This window comes from Perna viridis, chromosome 9 (assembly GCF_037379345.1).
Source record: "Perna viridis isolate PV_CMFRI_1.1 ecotype Kerala chromosome 9, ASM3737934v1, whole genome shotgun sequence".
NCBI lineage: Eukaryota > Metazoa > Mollusca > Bivalvia > Mytilida > Mytilidae > Perna > Perna viridis.
Window position 1 is genome coordinate 32,718,593 of NC_142453.1, and position 23,239 is coordinate 32,741,831.

At 33.5% G+C, this 23,239-nt stretch overlaps 1 protein-coding gene across 1 annotated transcript; it reads right to left on the bottom strand.

The window, feature by feature from the left end:
• Positions 1-32: 32 nt before the first annotated feature.
• Positions 33-23,206, bottom strand: LOC148607873 (DNA repair protein XRCC1-like). Its single transcript, XM_088545436.1, has 16 exons — positions 23,069-23,206; positions 20,992-21,081; positions 20,509-20,616; positions 19,197-19,355; positions 17,509-17,580; positions 16,875-16,989; positions 16,393-16,496; positions 16,043-16,196; positions 14,727-14,895; positions 13,904-14,017; positions 12,355-12,452; positions 11,847-11,888; positions 10,832-10,874; positions 3,419-3,730; positions 1,422-1,497; positions 33-914 (listed from the first exon to the last, which is right to left on the bottom strand). Exons 1-16 carry the CDS (start codon positions 23,117-23,119, stop codon positions 795-797), a joined length of 1,827 nt encoding a protein of 608 aa, XP_088401562.1. The 5' UTR covers positions 23,120-23,206; the 3' UTR covers positions 33-794.
• Between the last annotated feature and the right edge of the window lie 33 nt (positions 23,207-23,239).

A 23,239-nucleotide genomic window follows, 5' to 3' on the forward strand; every position in this document is an offset into this window, starting at 1 on the left:
ATAGATATGTAAGTATTACTACTTGACACAAGTACATGTTTCCTTTTTATTTGCCATAAAAATTAAAGGTACAGTATTTAAATAAGATTTCAATGAAATATAACATAAAGTGTTAAAGTATACAAAAGTGTGGTTCAACAACAAAAACAAATGCTGCCATTCAACTCTACAACAGACAAATACCAATGATTGATTTCCCATTCAACTCTACAACAGACAATTACCAATGATCGATTTCCCATTCAACTCTACAACAGATACATACCAATGATCGATTTCATAAAAAGTTGTAAGTGTAAAATCGATCATACGTCATGATGTCATAATGACATCATTACATACGACCAATTTAACACTTATGACTTTTTGTGAAATCCACCACTGATTACTAGATGTTTCCATAATGATAACACATGATCATATAATCTAAAGTCATGAACTGGTATAAACCTTTTCCTTGGTTATCATTCACTCACAAAATCCAAGCACAAAAAGAAATTTGTCTACAACCTTGATTATAAAAAAATCTTTTTCACAGATTTCAGTCCCATAACAGCCTTACTACATCAACATACTACAATGGAAATTCTACCTTGTATATTTCCAAGAGAGAGTTTGGCAAACTAAATCCTAAAATTGCAAGCACACATGAGACTTCTAATGCAAGGTTTCCTCAAGAACTCAAGCTTAATCTAAATTCTATATTCATCCTGCATTGCAATTGTCCATTATTATAGAAATATCATTCTTCATCTTTAAAAGTCTTGGAATATCTAATATTTCTCTAATCTTTCTCAGTCATCCTCAGAGGGCACCACAACATGAGGCTGGTAAGGAACAAACTTAGATTTATCATGACATTTAGCTACCCATATTGGCTTCACAAAAATCAAACTTGGATTGTCTGCTAAGGCCTGAAAGGAAACGAAAACAGTTATAAAAAAAAAAACATTTCAATTTTTATACGGTATCTATAAACTAGTGAAAGTTGATATGGTAAGTACAGAATTGTCTTTGTTATTGTCACCACTTCCTTTTTTTCAAATTATATCAAGGTGTCAACATTATGAAACTGCTTCTATAGAATACCCACCATATCATTAGGAGCTTAAAGTTTGCAGTTATTTTGGAGACAGTTATTTTAAAAGGGCAATATTCACCTTTTTCTCAGGGGGATTCTTAATTCAAAGATTTCAATAAGATTCTAAGCTGAAAATTTTAACACCAAAATGGCACATGGCCCTCTGTCTACCTTTTCTTTAAAATCCCTATCGAAGTAGAATATGGAGAAGATTTCTACAAGATTCCTGTTAATGGATTGATGTGTTGAAAAAATTCCCCTAAATCATCTATCTACTTGATATGCATTTGCACCTAATTTAACAAGAAATAGTTACCATGGTAACAGTACATGTACTTACATCATCAAAATTCTGGTCCCAGTCAGAATTAGTTACAACAAAGTTCACTTTATCTGACATGTAATCTTCTAATTCTCTGTAAAAGAACAAAGATACAGTAATCATTAATAAAATTCTTCCCAACTTCATAAAGCATCATAAGCAACTCTAAAAATTTATTTCTCCCATTCTGAGCAAGTGACTGAAAATGCACATTACTTTTTAAGCTTTTTGCAGCTCATTCTCCATTTAAACTATTTCTATACCATTTCTCTATGGAAAAATTAGGATTTTAACATGCTCACCACCAAAGCTAGCATGTTGAAAATCTTAAATTTACCATCTGGAGTGGAGAATTTATTTTAAACCACTGAAGGAGAATCTATTTCAATATATGAGGTTTCTCATAGGCAGAAAAAAAAAGTACCAGTACAACATTCTGATGGTATCCAATTGTGATCTACACATAGATATAAAGAAACTTATGTTTGGCTTAAATGGCATTACAATCAAGAATTATCAATCCAGCTTCTTTAAGGGTCAGTAATTTTTAACAAATATGAACAAAAATATCTAAAAGGTGAAATCTGCATGCTAGTTTGTCAAACATACCTTCCCAATGTTCAATTTTCTGCTTAAGATATACAAATTCATGTGTACATAAAAAATAATTCATACATTATTAAATGAAAATCATCTTAATTGTAAACCTATATGTATTACCAAACAGTATTCTAGCCAGGATTTGAAAATAGAGGGGCGCAGGGAAGAGGGCACTTTAATGTGTAGCATGTTTTTTTTTTTTCAACAAAAAAGGGATATTGATTTTGTATGCTCGTGTTAAGTCAGTAATTTGTATTCTTACTGCTTACCTGCCAACATTTTAAAATGAAGGTCACATCATAACTTGCAAACTGAGTAAATTTGACTGCATGATTAATATATGCATGACACCCTTATTGTATTGAAAGACCTTTCTTTTACAAATTTAACAGTTATATATAAAGGTGATTCAGTTGCAAATGTATTACTGAAGCCTTCAGATCCCCTATGAAAAAGGAAATCTATTTTGATTTAATCAATTGTTGTATGAACACATAATGTCATTGTTCTTGCAGTGAAGCAGCAAGTCAACTACTGGAGGTGATAAGGGCAAGTGATTCTTTACATTTATGACATACTATGAGGAGAAATGTTGCATGAAATGTTACAAGTATTCAATATTGCTTCAAATGAATATCAAACCTTATGTAAGTAAAAAAAAATTATTTCCTTTACGTATTGCAATTACAACTTAAGAAAAATGTCCTTCACTGTTGAAGATATAGAAAATTTTTTACAATTTTTAAAATATTGATATTATAAGGGAGGTAACTGACATCCTAAATAAACAAACATGTGCAACATGCAATTGTTTACACCGGTAGTTCTACAAAATTTAGACCTGTTAACTTGAAAATATTTGTTAAATTAGTTGTGCAGTAGAAATTAATTACATGTATTAACCAATGATTGGCTGTCCATAAAATTGTTATAGATCCAGCCACGATTCATTTTCTACTTGTCAATCATTATCGGATAACCCTGGTCAGCTGTTTGATCACCGATAATTACCTGAGGTTTACCTGAGGGTTAATTATGACAGGATGAAGTTCATGAAGGTGACACTTCTTAATTGGCTTGGGGTAATTTATTAACAAGAGTGGAAATCTTAAAGGGCCATTCAGATAATTGTAAATGGGCACTAAAGGGGTACTCAATAGGGGCAGAGGGGCGTGGGTGTGACAGGGATGGGGCTCAGCGCCCCTCCATTTTGCCCTAGCTAGGACACTGCCAAACATCTAAATCTTAATCATTACCAGGGTTGTAACAAAACAAATCCTCAAACAACTTGTCTATTGGGTACTAAAAATTGTTTTGGTTCACATTTATTACACAACACTTAAGGTTTTATAACTTGAAATCTTTATGCCTATACTACCGCTTATTTCATACAATGGAAAAATGGCAACACATACCCATCATATGCAGTGATGTACCGCATCATGCTTCGTTTCGATGCATCATTGAAATCTCCATACAGCATGAAGTGCTTATTTCTAAAGAAATCTGGCAGTTCTGGGAAGCCAGAATCTGACCCATCATCAGCAGTCCCATTCTTTACTGGAGAACTTTCTTTCTTTGTAGAAAAACTACCACCATTCTTCACAGGGGAACTCCCAGCCTTTGTAGATGTGGGAACATCTTCATCAGTCGATGCATCGTACATGTCATCATCTTCAGCTACCTTGGAAGTTACAGGCTTGTCATCACTCATCTTTGTTTTTATTCTAAAATGTATTAAAACAATCAGTCATTATTTATTTAAAAATGAAATTTCAATACCAAAGGTAAGAATGAGAGGATATCCTTGGATAGGACAAGGTAGGGAACACCAAAGGTAAGAATGAGGGGAAATCTTTGGATATGACAAGGTAGGGAACACCAAATGGACGATACCAATAGAACCAATCATGCAACACAAAAGAATATCTAACCTTTCTCCGTCCTTCTCAGATTGCACCACAACATTAGACTAGTGGGGAACAAACTTGGATTTATCTGGACATTAAGCTATCCATAGAGTACACACAGAAGTAGGGAACAAACTTGGATTTATCTGGACATTAAGCTACTCATAGAGTACACACATTAGACTAGTAGGGAACAAACTTGGATTTATCTGGACATTAAGCTATCCATAGAGTACACACAGAAGTAGGGAACAAACTTGGATTTATCTGGACATTAAGCTATCCATAGAGTACACACATTAGACTAGTAGGGAACAAACTTGGATTTATCTGGACATTAAGCTACCCATAGAGTACACACATTAGACTAGTAGGGAACAAACTTGGATTTATCTGGACATTAAGCTATCCATAGAGTACACACATTAGACTAGTAGGGAACAAACTTGGATTTATCTGGACATTAAGCTATCCATAGAGTACACACATTAGACTAGTAGGGAACAAACTTGGATTTATCTGGACATTAAGCTATCCATAGAGTACACACAGAAGTAGGGAACAAACTTGGATTTATCTGGACATTAAGCTATCCATAGAGTACACACAGAAGTAGGGAACAAACTTGGATTTATCTGGACATTCAGCTACCCATAGAGTACACACATTAGACTAGTAGGGAACAAACTTGGATTTATCTGGACATTAAGCTATCCATAGAGTACACACATTAGACTAGTAGGGAACAAACTTGGATTTATCTGGACATTAAGCTACCCATAGAGTACACACAGAAGTAGGGAACAAACTTGGATTTATCTGGACATTAAGCTATCCATAGAGTACACACATTAGACTAGTAGGGAACAAACTTGGATTTATCTGGACATTAAGCTATCCATAGAGTACACACATTAGACTAGTAGGGAACAAACTTGGATTTATCTGGACATTAAGCTATCCATAGAGTACACACAGAAGTAGGGAACAAACTTGGATTTATCTGGACATTAAGCTATCCATAGAGTACACACATTAGACTAGTAGGGAACAAACTTGGATTTATCTGGACATTAAGCTACCCATAGAGTACACACATTAGACTAGTAGGGAACAAACTTGGATTTATCTGGACATTAAGCTATCCATAGAGTACACACATTAGACTAGTAGGGAACAAACTTGGATTTATCTGGACATTAAGCTATCCATAGAGTACACACAGAAGTAGGGAACAAACTTGGATTTATCTGGACATTAAGCTACCCATAGAGTACACACATTAGACTAGTAGGGAACAAACTTGGATTTATCTGGACATTAAGCTATCCATAGAGTACACACAGAAGTAGGGAACAAACTTGGATTTATCTGGACATTAAGCTATCCATAGAGTACACACAGAAGTAGGGAACAAACTTGGATTTATCTGGACATTAAGCTACCCATAGAGTACACACATTAGACTAGTAGGGAACAAACTTGGACTTATCTGGACATTAAGCTATCCATAGAGTACACATATTAGACTAGTAGGGAACAAACTTGGATTTATCTGGACATTAAGCTACCCATAGAGTACACACATTAGACTAGTAGGGAACAAACTTGGATTTATCTGGACATTAAGCTATCCATAGAGTACACACATTAGACTAGTAGGGAACAAACTTGGATTTATCTGGACATTAAGCTATCCATAGAGTACACACAGAAGTAGGGAACAAACTTGGATTTATCTGGACATTCAGCTACCCATAGAGTACACACATTAGACTAGTAGGGAACAAACTTGGATTTATCTGGACATTAAGCTATCCATAGAGTACACACAGAAGTAGGGAACAAACTCGGATTTATCTGGACATTAAGCTACCCATAGAGTACACACATTAGACTAGTAGGGAACAAACTTGGATTTATCTGGACATTAAGCTACCCATAAAGTACACACATTAGACTAGTAGGGAACAAACTTGGATTTATCTGGACATTAAGCTATCCATAGAGTACACACAGAAGTAGGGAACAAACTTGGATTTATCTGGACATTAAGCTATCCATAGAGTACACACATTAGACTAGTAGGGAACAAACTTGGATTTATCTGGACATTAAGCTACCCATAGAGTACACACATTAGACTAGTAGGGAACAAACTTGGATTTATCTGGACATTAAGCTATCCATAGAGTACACACATTAGACTAGTAGGGAACAAACTTGGATTTATCTGGACATTAAGCTATCCATAGAGTACACACAGAAGTAGGGAACAAACTTGGATTTATCTGGACATTAAGCTATCCATAGAGTACACATAGAAATAGGGAACAAACTTGGATTTATCTGGACATTAAGCTACCCATAGAGTACACACATTAGACTAGTAGGGAACAAACTTGGATTTATCTGGACATTAAGCTATCCATAGAGTACACACATTAGACTAGTAGGGAACAAACTTGGATTTATCTGGACATTAAGCTATCCATAGAGTACACACATTAGACTAGTAGGGAACAAACTTGGATTTATCTGGACATTAAGCTATCCATAGAGTACACACATTAGACTAGTAGGGAACAAACTTGGATTTATCTGGACATTCAGCTACCCATAGAGTACACACATTAGACTAGTAGGGAACAAACTTGGATTTATCTGGACATTAAGCTATCCATAGAGTACACACATTAGACTAGTAGGGAACAAACTTGGATTTATCTGGACATTAAGCTACCCATAGAGTACACACAGAAGTAGGGAACAAACTTGGATTTATCTGGACATTAAGCTACTCATAGAGTACACACATTAGACTAGTAGGGAACAAACTTGGATTTATCTGGACATTAAGCTATCCATAGAGTACACACATTAGACTAGTAGGGAACAAACTTGGATTTATCTGGACATTAAGCTATCCATAGAGTACACACAGAAGTAGGGAACAAACTTGGATTTATCTGGACATTAAGCTATCCATAGAGTACACACATTAGACTAGTAGGGAACAAACTTGGATTTATCTGGACATTCAGCTACCCATAGAGTACACACATTAGACTAGTAGGGAACAAACTTGGATTTATCTGGACAATAAGCTATCCATAGAGTACACACATTAGACTAGTAGGGAACAAACTTGGATTTATCTGGACATTAAGCTATCCATAGAGTACACACATTAGACTAGTAGGGAACAAACCTGGATTTATCTGGACATTAAGCTATCCATAGAGTACACACAGAAGTAGGGAACAAACTTGGATTTATCTGGACATTAAGCTACCCATAGAGTACACACATTAGACTAGTAGGGAACAAACTTGGATTTATCTGGACATTAAGCTATCCATAGAGTACACACAGAAGTAGGGAACAAACTTGGATTTATCTGGACATTAAGCTATCCATAGAGTACACACAGAAGTAGGGAACAAACTTGGATTTATCTGGACATTAAGCTACCCATAGAGTACACACATTAGACTAGTAGGGAACAAACTTGGACTTATCTGGACATTAAGCTATCCATAGAGTACACATATTAGACTAGTAGGGAACAAACTTGGATTTATCTGGACATTAAGCTACCCATAGAGTACACACATTAGACTAGTAGGGAACAAACTTGGATTTATCTGGACATTAAGCTATCCATAGAGTACACACAGAAGTAGGGAACAAACTTGGATTTATCTGGACATTAAGCTACCCATAGAGTACACACATTAGACTAGTAGGGAACAAACTTGGATTTATCTGGACATTAAGCTATCCATAGAGTACACACAGAAGTAGGGAACAAACTTGGATTTATCTGGACATTAAGCTACCCATAGAGTACACACAGAAGTAGGGAACAAACTTGGATTTATCTGGACATTAAGCTATCCATAGAGTACACACAGAAGTAGGGAACAAACTCGGATTTATCTGGACATTAAGCTACCCATAGAGTACACACATTAGACTAGTAGGGAACAAACTTGGATTTATCTGGACATTAAGCTACCCATAAAGTACACACATTAGACTAGTAGGGAACAAACTTGGATTTATCTGGACATTAAGCTATCCATAGAGTACACACATTAGACTAGTAGGGAACAAACTTGGATTTATCTGGACATTAAGCTATCCATAGAGTACACACATTAGACTAGTAGGGAACAAACTTGGATTTATCTGGACATTAAGCTACCCATAGAGTACACACATTAGACTAGTAGGGAACAAACTTGGATTTATCTGGACATTAAGCTATCCATAGAGTACACACATTAGACTAGTAGGGAACAAACTTGGATTTATCTGGACATTAAGCTATCCATAGAGTACACACAGAAGTAGGGAACAAACTTGGATTTATCTGGACATTAAGCTATCCATAGAGTACACACAGAAGTAGGGAACAAACTTGGATTTATCTGGACATTAAGCTACCCATAGAGTACACACATTAGACTAGTAGGGAACAAACTTGGATTTATCTGGACATTAAGCTATCCATAGAGTACACACATTAGACTAGTAGGGAACAAACTTGGATTTATCTGGACATTAAGCTACCCATAAAGTACACACAGAAGTAGGGAACAAACTTGGATTTATCTGGACATTAAGCTACTCATAGAGTACACACATTAGACTAGTAGGGAACAAACTTGGATTTATCTGGACATTAAGCTATCCATAGAGTACACACATTAGACTAGTAGGGAAAAAACTTGGATTTATCTGGACATTAAGCTATCCATAGAGTACACACATTAGACTAGTAGGGAACAAACTTGGATTTATCTGGACATTAAGCTACCCATAGAGTACACACATTAGACTAGTAGGGAACAAACTTGGATTTATCTGGACATTAAGCTATCCATAGAGTACACACATTAGACTAGTAGGGAACAAACTTGGATTTATCTGGACATTAAGCTATCCATAGAGTACACACAGAAGTAGGGAACAAACTTGGATTTATCTGGACATTAAGCTACCCATAGAGTACACACATTAGACTAGTAGGGAACAAACTTGGATTTATCTGGACATTAAGCTATCCATAGAGTACACACAGAAGTAGGGAACAAACTTGGATTTATCTGGACATTAAGCTACCCATAGAGTACACACATTAGACTAGTAGGGAACAAACTTGGATTTATCTGGACATTAAGCTATCCATAGAGTACACACATTAGACTAGTAGGGAACAAACTTGGATTTATCTGGACATTAAGCTACCCATAGAGTACACACAGAAGTAGGGAACAAACTTGGATTTATCTGGACATTGAGCTATCCATAGAGTACACACATTAGACTAGTAGGGAACAAACTTGGATTTATCTGGACATTGAGCTACCCATAAAGTACACACATTAGACTAGTAGGGAACAAACTTGGATTTATCTGGACATTAAGCTACCCATAGAGTACACACATTAGACTAGTAGGGAACAAACTTGGATTTATCTGGACATTAAGCTATCCATAGAGTACACACATTAGACTAGTAGGGAACAAACTTGGATTTATCTGGACATTAAGCTATCCATAGAGTACACACATTAGACTAGTAGGGAACAAACTTGGATTTATCTGGACATTAAGCTACCCATAGAGTACACACAGAAGTAGGGAACAAACTTGGATTTATCTGGACATTAAGCTATCCACAGAGTACACACATTAGACTAGTAGGGAACAAACTTGGATTTATCTGGACATTAAGCTATCCATAGAGTACACACATTAGACTAGTAGGGAACAAACTTGGATTTATCTGGACATTAAGCTACCCATAAAGTACACACATTAGACTAGTAGGGAACAAACTTGGATTTATCTGGACATTAAGCTATCCATAGAGTACACACATTAGACTAGTAGGGAACAAACTTGGATTTATCTGGACATTAAGCTATCCATAGAGTACACACAGAAGTAGGGAACAAACTTGGATTTATCTGGACATTAAGCTATCCATAGAGTACAAACGGAAGTAGGGAACAAACTTGGATTTATCTGGACATTAAGCTACCCATATAGTACACACATTAGACTAGTAGGGAACAAACTTGGATTTATCTGGACATTAAGCTATCCATAGAGTACACACATTAGACTAGTAGGGAACAAACTTGGATTTATCTGGACATTAAGCTACCCATATAGTACACACATTAGACTAGTAGGGAACAAACTTGGATTTATCTGGACATTAAGCTACCCATAGAGTACACACATTAGACTAGTAGGGAACAAACTTGGATTTATCTGGACATTAAGCTATCCATAGAGTACACACAGAGGCTATTCCAACTATTTAATCAAGATTTGTACAACTGAACTTTTATCTTAATCATGAAAACCTTGTAGATAAATTAGGTAGTTAGATAAGTATATAACCAAGTAGAATTAACATACAATAGAGTAAGAAATATGAATTTCAACAAGTTTATTAAATATTGACAAGTTTTTTAAATTTTTTATATGACACATGTAGCTCTATATAAGGAATTGTTTTAGATTGTGCCTCCTAATACGTGTATATGTATTAAAAATCACAGAAAGGATCCAATATTTACATAATCCATTCATCAAACATGTATTTACTAAGAAAATTTTACTTCATGCATGATATCTTCAATTCTTCACATAAAAATAATACACATGTCCAAATAAATGTACAAATCAATATCCAAAACAAAGAAATTACCCATAAGGATCACATAAATTTACCTGTATATTACCTGTAAGGATCACATAAATTTACAACCTGTAAATTACCCGTAAGGATCACATAAATTTACAACCTGTAAATTACCTGTAATGATCACATAAATTCACAACCTGTAAAACATGGGAAAACATCACCATAAATAAATTTTTCATGATAACTACCTTCTGATTTCATCATCTGTATCATCGCCAGAATCTGACATATCTACAATACATAACAAATAGTCAATATATATCAATGTGATAATTTGACTACAACATTAAGGATAGGGCCATGTTGCATGAGATTTTCATCTGTTTGATGAGATGAAAAGTACTAAAAAAAATTTGTAAGTAATTTGATGCATAAATTATGAAAAAAAAAAATGAAATTCATTGCAATTTCATCATTTAAGGGAAATAACTCACTTTTCCCCCATCATTCTATTTACTTACAATTCATACCAAGTTCCCCAATGGAACAATTGAATTGTTACTGCTGTGACTAACTTTTACTAGCATAGTAAAATAAAGCTTATTCAACATGGTAACATTGCAATTTTTAGAAATCAGATATGTTTGATGTGCATGATAAAAATTTAAAGGTCTGTGATTTTCACATGATGCTCTGCTGTAGCGTGCTCTTTATATTGATGGTTAAAAAATAGCATCAATATGCACAAATAAAATCAAACACAATCAGGCAAACTGATATTTGTGAGGCGATACTTTAAGTACCATTCTGTGTAAGAATCAGGCAATGGGTGGCACATCATATTTCTCAATTTGGTCCTTTTTGCCTCAAATACATTCAACACATCTAGAAAACAACTGAACAGCTATTTAAATTTATCCTGAAGCATCAGTGACTGCTTATATAAGGAAAAAGTTCGGGAAAATTTTCCTGCCATTTTTCCACAGTACATTTCAACTAAATTTGACCTATAAATATCTTAAAAAGGCAAACTTTTCAAATACTTTGACAGTAATATCTTGAGGTTATGAGGTATAAATACTTGGATTATGCAATAAAATATCTGTGTACTTTTTCTTCATGTGCCACACCTTATAAACATTTTGCCTGATTCTGAGACAGAGAAGTACTTAATCAGTTAATTTTGACCTGTATAATTGGTAAATGTATACATATTTGAAATTTTTTAAAAGCAAAGTTGAAAAGAAAAAAGTGTAAACATACCTCTCTTTGGTTTAACTGGAGGTTTCTTCATTGGAGGAGAATCTCAAAATAAGAATATATATTCTATTTCAATAATCATCTCAAGATGAATAATTAATTTTAACAAGTATATGACAGAGATTCACATTGATAAGTATATATATAAATTACTCAATTAACTACTGGCAGAAATAATAAGTGATGACATACATGTACTAAACATTTAATTATCTGACAAAATTCTATTTAACAGCACCTATATTATTTATAGCCATAGAAGTACATGTATCTGTTTGATTAACACAACCCTTGTTGTACTAATTCTGTTTCCAATCTAATTAAAATTATATCTATCAATTTTTCCATACAGTCAATGCATGTAATTTTAGATTGGAAAGTTCATAAAAAAGTATTTCAAAATATGACAATGGACATAAAGTATTAAATGTAACTGATAGTAGTATCAAGCATGGACCTTTAGCCTAAGTGGACTAAAAAAATGGCAATATATGAACAGAAAAGACCTCACCTTTTGTTTTAGATGGTCTTTTTTTAGGTGGTGATTTAGGAAGGTCATCCTCGGTATCAGAACTCTCATCAGGAGACCCTGCATCACCAAGTCTAAAACTGTAAGTAATAAATCTTCCAGAAATAAAACTCAGAAAAAGGTGTTCCTTGCATTAAAAGTTAAAATAATTATAAAAATCAACTAAATTATTCATTATTTATTGTTTGACAAATAGACAGATGGACAGCAAAATACACAAGTAACTTTAGATGTTCCTCAAAAGATGGGCATATAAAAAAGAGAAGAGCAATGACCAATCAAAAATACCTTTCACATCAATTTTACAATTTTCAAACTGACAATTAATGGATTTGATAAAAAGGAAGTGCACATATTATAATCTCACTTAAAGTGCTTAAACTTTGCATTATTTTCACACACTTCCTCACAATTACACAGCCAAATGTACCTCATATGATAATCATATATAAACTGAAATATATGATTATCATATTGTGATTTATATCATACCGAATTCTTCTGTGTATGGCGCACCCTTTTTTTTTTCACTTTTTCTTTGTTCAAGGAGGGGGATGTGCGGTATATACCAAAACAATGAGTTTCTAAATATTTTTCTGCAGACATAATTTTTGGGAATCAGAACCGAAGTCGTCAACAAAAGAAAACATCAAGCCATTTTGTATTTCTGAGAACAGTTTTATGTGAAATAAACAAATAAAGTTTTACTGCTATCTAATAGCTGTTTTATCTATCATTTCATAATTTGTACAAAAAACCACGATTTGCTTCTTATTTTTCTCTCAAAACACGCCGCTGTAATTATAAACTTCACCTGTGTGCAGTGGAGCATTAAATACACAATAAAGGGAGTGTCAACCTGTCCTCAGGCCCATTGTCATTTAAGTATCAAATAACAAAAGATCAATTTAAAAGGTGAAAACAATTGTCACTAATCCTTAAATCCACTTGATTAACTGTTTTCAGATATCAAAAAAACAATCCATAAGCTTGGCAAATTAAAACATCTTTTTTTTTAATAAACGGTCTGACTTAACACCACACTGTAAGTGAAATACCTGACTTGCATACTAACAGAAAAAGTAAACATTTTAGCCGACTTGTTGAATGGATCCAATACATCGTTGTATCTTAATCAATAAATATCTTGCAAACGTATGGGAACATAAAAAATACTTTTATTTAAAAGATTAATGATGAAAGGATACATATTTCAGGGAATTTACCAGGATTCTTTCATCTCAATATGGTCTTCTGCTGGTGATTTTTCCTCGCTTCCCAGTGCATGTTATACATGGAAACTAACTTTTTTCATTGATCTCCCTTGCCAAAAAGGGGGTACACGGTATACACTGATGTGCATAATATACAGAAGAATATAATAATCATATGATGCAAATCATATGATTCTCATGAGTGGCATATCTGCCTATCTAGCTTTTCTATAAAGAAACAAATCTTCGTTCTCTCAAATAGAGCTACAATAAGCATTAGGTGGTCTATAGTAAAACAAAGTAGCAATGGAACTTACTTTCTCCATGGTAACAATTTTTTCTGTTTATGACTCTGAAGTATCCAATCTTTCTTGACAATTTTTCCCTTCCCCTTCACTTGGTTGTACTTTGGTGTATTAGAAAATGCACATCTAATGAAAAGAAAATAAAACAAGCTCTGATACATGAAGTCGAGGCGCCAGTGCCACAAAACTTGAAAAATTACTGAAGTCTGAGAAAAGTCTTAACTGGTTGAGACGTTATCAATTTAAAAGAAGTTTATTGGATTTACCATGGAAGTTAAGAATATTCTCAGACTTAAGTATTTTTTTACTTTTGTGGAGCTTGGGCCAGTTCTAGACTTAAACATTTTTCAATTAATTACGAATCACAAAGTATTATCTTACATCTATAGGAGAATTCTTGATACTAAAAATATTTCATGGAATATTATAACATAAAAATACAGCAGCCATATTTCTAAGATCTGATATCTCAAAAAGGTTTACTTTAAACCTAACGAAGTGCAATTTTCGTTTCATTTTCATGTAACAAGTACTCAGTAAGACAAATTTTTACTTTCTATTAAGCTCAAATATACAATATTGATGCCAAGTTCAAATACATCATGTCCTTTAACTTACTAGGCTGCACATTATAAGCTAAAACCAGTTTATAAAATGCATACATCAGATGAGTGCAGCCTTTCCCTAACTCTTGTGTATACACAGACCCTTTAGTTATTACAAAATAAATTTTTGACTGGCCCCTATATTGTTGGCATACATATATGAGATGAGCACAACCCTTCCCAATCTAGTGTAAACATATCCACAATAATGATGTCATACATGTACATACATAAGATGAGTGCAGCCTTTTCCCCAATCTGGTTTATACACAGCCCCCATATCGATAGCCTTCTGTCGTAACTCAGCACGGTAAGGATTCTGGTACCCACTCATGGCAAACACAATACCTTCCATGATCCTTCCAAAGGTTTTCACTGGGGACTCTTTGGGTGGCTCAGCTGTTCATACAAGAAAAGATGACAATAAATATCACTGAAGGTAAATAAAAGTCAAAACAATCAGAAGTTTTAATATGTGAATAAATGGGTCATTCTAGTAAGAATATCTTATTCTTGTGTAACAATTTCTGTGGTCTAAAAAAATGTTAGTACAATGTATGCAGAACTTTTAATTTGTAAATTATATTATAAGTGCAATCTAATTTTCATGTATCAATTTACATTCTACTAATTAATAAGATTTTAGACTTTGAGGGATGGAGCTATTTTACTCAAATAAGCTTTTACTCTGTTGATCATGCACCACTACGTTGTTATATTACTGATATCGTGAACCACAGGAATATGTGATTCTTTGTAACACACGATGTACTTCTGCCTTTAACTTTCAACTGCAAGCCTCATTTTTGATTTTGAGCTATTCATATTTCAGAGCATCTACATATGCAGGACTTCACTGACCTCCCTAATAAATCTGTGGAAGGACTTCACTGACCTCCCTAATAAATCTGAGGCAGGACTTCACTGACCTCCCTAATAAATCATATGCAGGACTTCACTGACCTCCCTAATAAATCATATGCAGGACTTCACTGACCTCCCTAATAAATCTGAGGCAGGACCTCACTGACCTCCCGAATAAATCTGTGGCAGGACTTCACTGACCTCCCTAATAAATCTGAGGCAGGACTTTACTGACCTCCCTAATAAATCTGAGGCAGGACTTCAATGACCTCCCTAATAAATCTGAGCTTTAATCAAACCATAAAAACACAAATATATGCACCTTGTATCAGAAATGATTTTACAAAACCAACAAATAGTGCAATATTGACAAAACCAGGAATTAAGTCAATATACAATGACAATGATTAGAAATGACAAAATCCAGTGGTCCTTTTCACAAATAATCGTAAGTGTAAAATTAGTTGTAAGTTATGATGTCGTAATAGAGTTAAGTATTGTGACGTCACAACTTACGACTAATTTTACTCTTACGGTTTTTTGTGAAAAGGGCTGCTGGCTTGTTTTCCATTAAAGGGTATACACTATACAACTTTCAGTAATTCTAGTTCTGATTTATCTGATACCTGGTCTGTAGTAAACCAGTTACTACAAACCAAACATAGGACATGATATTACTTACATTTTGTTCTCTTCAGTGGTGGAGTTAATTCACTTTTGTATGAAGATGCTGTTGAACTGAGACTGGTTGACTGTTTTTTCAATGATGGGACTTTGGTACTTGAACTAGATGGTTCATCATCTGAATCAGCTGTATGTTTTCTTTTATGTTGACCCTAAATAAATCAAGAAACATAAGAAGTAAAATACATAACCCTATGTAAATAAAGGAACAAAGTGAGTATTATGCAAGGGAGTATAAGAATAAATCTGAACGTGAAATATGACAAGGATTATTTCATAGTCTAAAATCTTCACAACAATTATATTATATACATCTTTTAAAAAGATAGTCTCTGAATATAAACATACAGGCATCTCTTCCTTTGTCTGTCTGTCAGTTTTAGGCGTCTGTGGTTTAGCTGATGGCATGGTCTCATCTGCAAGTCGTGAGGCAGCCCTGGCTGCTGCTGCTCCTAAAAAATATACAGTATAAAAAAAAATCTGAAAATTTACTATGCCACAAAATATTGATTATTAAGCAGTTTTTATGTCATAAAAATAAATTGCTCTAAAAATAATGCCCTATACATTTTTCTGAAAAAATTAAAAACATTGATATCATATTGTAATGTAAAATAAAGCAAATTCCATGATGATTAGATATTATAGAATAGGCACGAACGGCAAAATTTTATAAAAGTCAGACAGAATGCACAAAGAGAAAAGTAAAAATGTCACAAACTTTGGTGGTAAGGAAAGAACAGGCATATAAATATCAAGGCAAGAAAACATCTGTAAGAGCACCATGCCCTTTTACCCTTTTGCTAATATTAATCAGTTCAAACACTAACCAGTTAGTGTTGGCTTTTCTACTGGTTCTGTCTTTTTCTTTGCAAACAAAGAACCAGAAGATATGTCATCTCCAGTTTCAGGCTTGATGGTAAAGGCACCAAGTTTCTTCATTCCCTTTAAATATATTTAGATATGAAAAAATCACTCAAATATACAAAGTACTATCAAACTTGAGTTAATTGACTTTCCAAGAGAAAGCATACATGCATACAGGTTAATTCTACATACATGTAGGAATAATTCAATCATATAGATAACTAAGGTTTGACTCTAATACCTTAAACCAGTTGGTAACAATACCAGTCAAGTATATTAATGTGTTTTTAGCTTTATTATTCGTGTAAAAGGCATATAAATAAAGAATAAACAATCATAAAATAAAGTACATTGAATATTTTTAGTTCATAATTACTTTTCATAATTATACAGGCATCAGGCAATTTTAAAAGGACTTGTACAGGAGAAAATGGATGAAAATTATTCATCATGACATTCATAATCATTCTTACAAACTTGCACCAGTAAAAATCCCACTTACTCTTAAGTGTCATTTCACCTTTAACAGCAGCAATGATGTAATAGTAAAGCATAATATTTTGATTTTATCTTAACTAAAATTTAAACATGTTTTACCTCCCCTTTGCCTTTGTCCTCATCCGAAGGAGTAGAATGGAACTTTATAAATGAAATGCCATAGTCAGAAGTCTGCAAAGAGAACTACATGTATTTGTGAGCAAGCTCCCAAACAAAATACCTCACTTAAAGGGAGGTAAATGTTAAATGAAACATGGGTCTCACTAACCACTTCTAACGTTTCCATTACTTTACATGTTCAAAAAGTAATTTTCAAAGTTTCACTGTGAATTCCCAGGAAAAATGATTTCTTAAAGTTGCATACCATTGTAAAGCTTGGAAAATAAGGCTTCCAAAATCATTATGCTAATGGTACGACGATTGTAGAAATTCTTCACAAAATTTACTTGAATAAATAATACTGAAATCCACATTATAACCTGTTCTGCTAATTGACAGCATGGAGGCAAATTACTCACATATGTAAACAATATTCATACACTTTTGTAGTCAATTACATATAAGATTTTAAAGTACACATTCTCAGCTTTATTTTGACTACTTTTAATCATAATACACAAAAATAATGCACTTACAATGTATATGTCTAGGTTCAGTGTGTTTTTGGTACTACATAGAGAGGTGGCCATTTGACCCAGAAGTGGTTAGTGAGACCATGTAAACCACTTAAGTTGGATTATTTCCCAGTTGAGTCCTCCAACAATAATCATGTGCCTTCATGCACATTTACATTTGGCGCAAAACCTTCCTACAACATTTTATTACATCCCTTAAATGGTTTAGGAGAAATTGTATTTACAGGATTTGTGGACAGAGAGACAAGGTGATTCCTATACAGTTTTGTAGCCCACAAACTTTGTATTTCAGGTTACTATGGGTATGAACAAACAGTATGACCAGTCATAATTAACTCACTGTTTTTCTAACATTTTCTAGAAAAAAAAACTAATGAAAGCTATGTCCTTTTATTTTGTCTTTTTCATTTCAAATGCAATTAAAGAACCTTAGTGAGCAAACTCACATACCCCATGCGTCCCCATGTTGGATACTCAAGTAAATTTGTTTGTAAGAGAAATACATGTAGAAGGACCCCAATAAAAAAAGAAATAAGAGTGTTTTTTAGGCTGTAGACCTTTATTTTCTAACTAAATTCTAACCAATATACCAGAACAGGAATGGTAGTTTCAAACTCCAGACTGAGATTTCTTCGAGTTTTAGTTAATCCAAAGTAAATATCATCATAGTGGAACAAAACGAACACTTGACCTGTAAATTATCATGGTGAATTTATATACCAAAAATCATGTCAATATCTGCAAGCGTTTAGAAAAAAATCTGTTATTCCTGCAAATTTTGTTAAGTTCAAGGCCCGTAATTTCAACAAAAATCATTGGAGCAAAGTGAAAGTTAAACCTGACCTGTAACTTATCATGGTGAACTTGTATACCAAAAATTATATCAATATCTGCAACCATTTAGAAAATAAGTCCGGAAAACAGAAGATGGACTGACGAACGGGTCAAAAACATTATACCCTGCGCAACTTTGTTGCGTGGGGTATAAATATTGGTGCAAAATTATAAACAGAGTTGTAGCAACACTTTTCAATTATTTCCTTACATTTCATGTTTGTTTATTTGACTTCTGTAAGTTATTTTTAAAAGAGCAATCTTTTTTATCAATCTTGTGTGGCTTTGGCCTATTATGTACATGTATTAATATCACACCTTATTAAATGGTTGTGTGCAAACAATCTTAACTCTATCCCACTTCTCACTGGTTACAGCAGAAGACAATTTATCTGGTCCAAACATCCGTACACTGTTTCTATTGGTACCATTTCTGCTTTCTAGAGGAGTCATGAAAGATGAAGCCACTAAAATAACCTACATAAATAAAGCAAGCTGTTATTATGTTCAAATCTAAAAACATGTTAAAACAGATGTGGCTTGAAAGCATAAGAGTTTTGTGTGACGTTGTATCCTGAATATTAAGAACTTACATAAAAGTATAAGGAATAAAATTATCATTTATAGTAAACTGGTTACCTCTTCCATACTACATAACCATTTTACTTATGCACCATCATGATCTAATTGTTAACTCATTTTCAATTCATATACTATGTTAATTACTCCTGTGAAAGTATTATCATTTGTGGAATACCAATTTTCACCAGTTTTCATGGTTTTTGTAGGTTTGGTAAACCATGAAATTTGGTTCCCAACAAAAAGGAAATTTTCCATCCATTTGTCTGATAGAGTTTCAAATCCATGAATTCAAAAATCCACAGACTGACAACTTTTCTCTAAACCACAAAAACTGGTACCCACAAATAAAAGTACTTCCACAGTATATAGTACAGTTATGTCAAGTGTTCATCAGGGTATAATACCTTCAAAGAGATTTACACATCTAATACAGGGTCCATGTACCACTATCATCACAGAGTTATATTGTAATCTTATTATTACTGTTGACAATTATTATTTATTTTAATATTTAGCAGATGATGCCTTTTGAAAAATTAGTATTTCAGTAAAAATAAAAGTTTAATCAAGTCAAACTGAGGTTACTAGACTCCTATATTTCTCTTAACATTACACACAAGGCCAATTAGGAATTTATCATTTTCCAGTGTTACAAAGTGTCAAATGTAATTAGTCTATTATTTCTTTCTGTACTGACAATTTTGCAATTGAATAACGGAGTTATCATTATCTTCTTTTCAACAATGGAAACAATACCCACTGCTGATCTCTTCATGACAATGTCTTCCATTTAACATTTAGTTAAGGACAAATAAATAATCATCATGATTTACTAAGATATAACTTTTACTTCTAGAAATACTAAATTTTGCTAAATGCATCATCTGCAAAAAAGAAAAAATGTTGAACATCTGTCCACACTGAGTTTTACTTAAATCACTTTAGTAACTTTTGGTATACTACATCTCCTTTTTAAAATGATAGAAAATCCCACAAAGGGGATATTATTCTTAATTTTACAAATTCAAATGCTTTCAATAGGAAATACCTTGTAATCTTGATCTGTAGTGGCTGTTTCTCTACCAACTAATACCTCCACAAAAGCTGAGCCCTCATTTCCAATGTCAATTGAATGGATTTGACTGGACTTCTCAAACTGAAATGGATAAGAGGATTCTTCCAACAAACTGCTGTTAGATGAAGCAAGAATTATGAAGTATAGGGCATAACATTTAGAATGGTCTTCAAACTGATATCTCAGAAACTCCAAAACATGTACACATGTGAATGACTACAGTGGTAATAGTTCACAACTTTTGCTATGGGGAGTGCTTTAAGACCTTATTTGCTTATTAATGGAAGTCCTTACATTTCAACTTAATGCAAATTATTTTGGTGCATTTATATATTCAAATTTCATAACAATAAAAAATCTAAAACTTTAAACACAAATACATGATTATTCCTTGATATCACAAAAACTACAACATTATCACAACAGTGAACAATTCATTTCACAGCAAGATTTTACCTGTAAAACAACAGTTCCATTTTTAGGTTGTCCAGAAGTTTTCCATTTATGGGATCCATCTTGTTTTAGAAGATTTTCAGCAGGGCTGTTCTGAAAGACAAATTAAGACATGCACAAATGTAGAAAACGCATAACAGGGAATTAATTGTCATTCTTATTTCATTGAAAAGCAGTTAATGTTATAGCCTTTAATTAAACAATTGTGCAAAATAAGCTCATACAAATATAAATAGAAAGGAAGCTGGTGTAAGTCGGAATAACTCAACAATACAATGTATTATTTTGCCATTGATACATGTACAAATGTACACGTACAAATAAACATGTACATTGTATGGAGTTCAGAGCTGTAAATCTCACTTCCAAGTACTAATTATGTTTATCATACAAACCTAACCTGTACATTTGTACCTATATATAGTTAGTTTCTGTAATCAATTTCCTGAATGCATACATGTATATCACTTGGCTTTGAATAATGTCAAAACTATTTAAATTTTTAACTATCTAAAACAACTGGCTTAATCATATCATCACCCTAATTTTGGATTAAAAATGACTTGAACTACTAGTAGGTAAGATTTGCATAATTAGAACAGAAAAACATTGCGTTTTGAATATTTATTCACTTGATAAGTACACTGTACATAGAAATTTAATAATGGGATTCAAAGAGGGTGGTCCTCAGCATCACATAAGAACTAGAGTGGATAATTATACATCAAACTGTACATGTGATATGTCAATGAGCATACCATTTGTACGTGATGGTGTGTCAAAAAGCACATTACTTCTGGTGAATATCTAACTAGTACCTTTTTTGCTCCACTCACCATGTTCAATTTCCCATGTAAACTGTACAAAATGTGAACAAAACATGCAAGTTGTTTAACATGTTTGAAATGTGTTTATAGCGAGCGCCACGAAGCAGTGTGAGCTCTACGGTTACTACGTGTACTTTCTAAATTTCCCTTAATGTTCCCCAATATACTAATAAAAAAAAGTCATGTCCTGGAAGTAACAAAAAGTGACACTGTCCTTACGGAGAAAATTCATCATTTCTTTCAATCAAACAAATAAAAATATATAGGTTGAGATTACGTTTTAGTAAAAATAAATTCATCTTATCTGATAGTTTTCATGTCTTTTTCTAATTTTAATTTGTTTTACTTATTTAAAGAAGTGAATGTTATGTTTTTCAAAACTGCGGCCAGTTCGGAAAACACGTGGATGTATGTATGTGTATCTCCGCTGTTATACTGTTGCTGTTGTCAAGAACCTAACCCACCTTGAAAAAAAATATAATTCCGATTATATTATCAAATTTGAAGCATAGCTTTTCTAAGATAGGAAAGGCAATCATTTTCTTGGAATTTCCAGCTGTTGTCTGAATTTTGTTTACGTCACATGATAAGTGTAAAATATCCCCACCATCCATGGAAAACTGTAATATTTCTGGTATCTGTACAGATTGATCTGACATGCCAAAACTGAAATGGATGTTGCTAGAGATGCTCTGAAGGGATAAAAAATGTAAAGTATTGTGAGTTGCTGTAAAGTTATTGACCATTTGGAGATTGAGGGGAAAGGGGGGTATGGGGTTGGAATTTTGGGGAGGAATTGTTCAAGTTATTCATTTATTTAAAAAAACTCCCCCATTAATTAACAAGACAGATTTTCAAATAGAAACATTGATGTTACTTGTTGCTAAAATATAAATGAAAATATTGCACTTACGATACAAAAATTTTCAACCGGGTCACCCCCTCTTTGTAATATCCCTTATTATTTTTTACGAGTCTCCCATAGACTGTTCATGTATGGTAAAGCTCACGGTACTCACTGATTTAGCCATTTTAGGCAATGCCTACCCCATATTATTACAACAAAAAATCAAACCTATTGTATGACACGTCATTCTGACTTAAACCTGAAAAATCAATACTGAAATGAAAAGGAGCATTCAAGGAGGAGGGTTGCATGGTTTGACTCTGAGCTTGAGATTGAAGTTGAGGTCAGTGAGAAATTGGGACTTCAACTCCACAACTGGCACAAGGTATATCTATAACGTCAATACCTTGTCAGCACTGCTACATGATACAACATGTTGAACTTTGATTTCAGGCATTCGTGAGATTAAACACAATGCAGTTTATCTAAAAAATAATGATAAAAAGGACTTATTGCAAAGTTTGCATTTCCCACGACCGGAAATAAACAAGAAATTATAGTTCTGGACCAAGTTCGG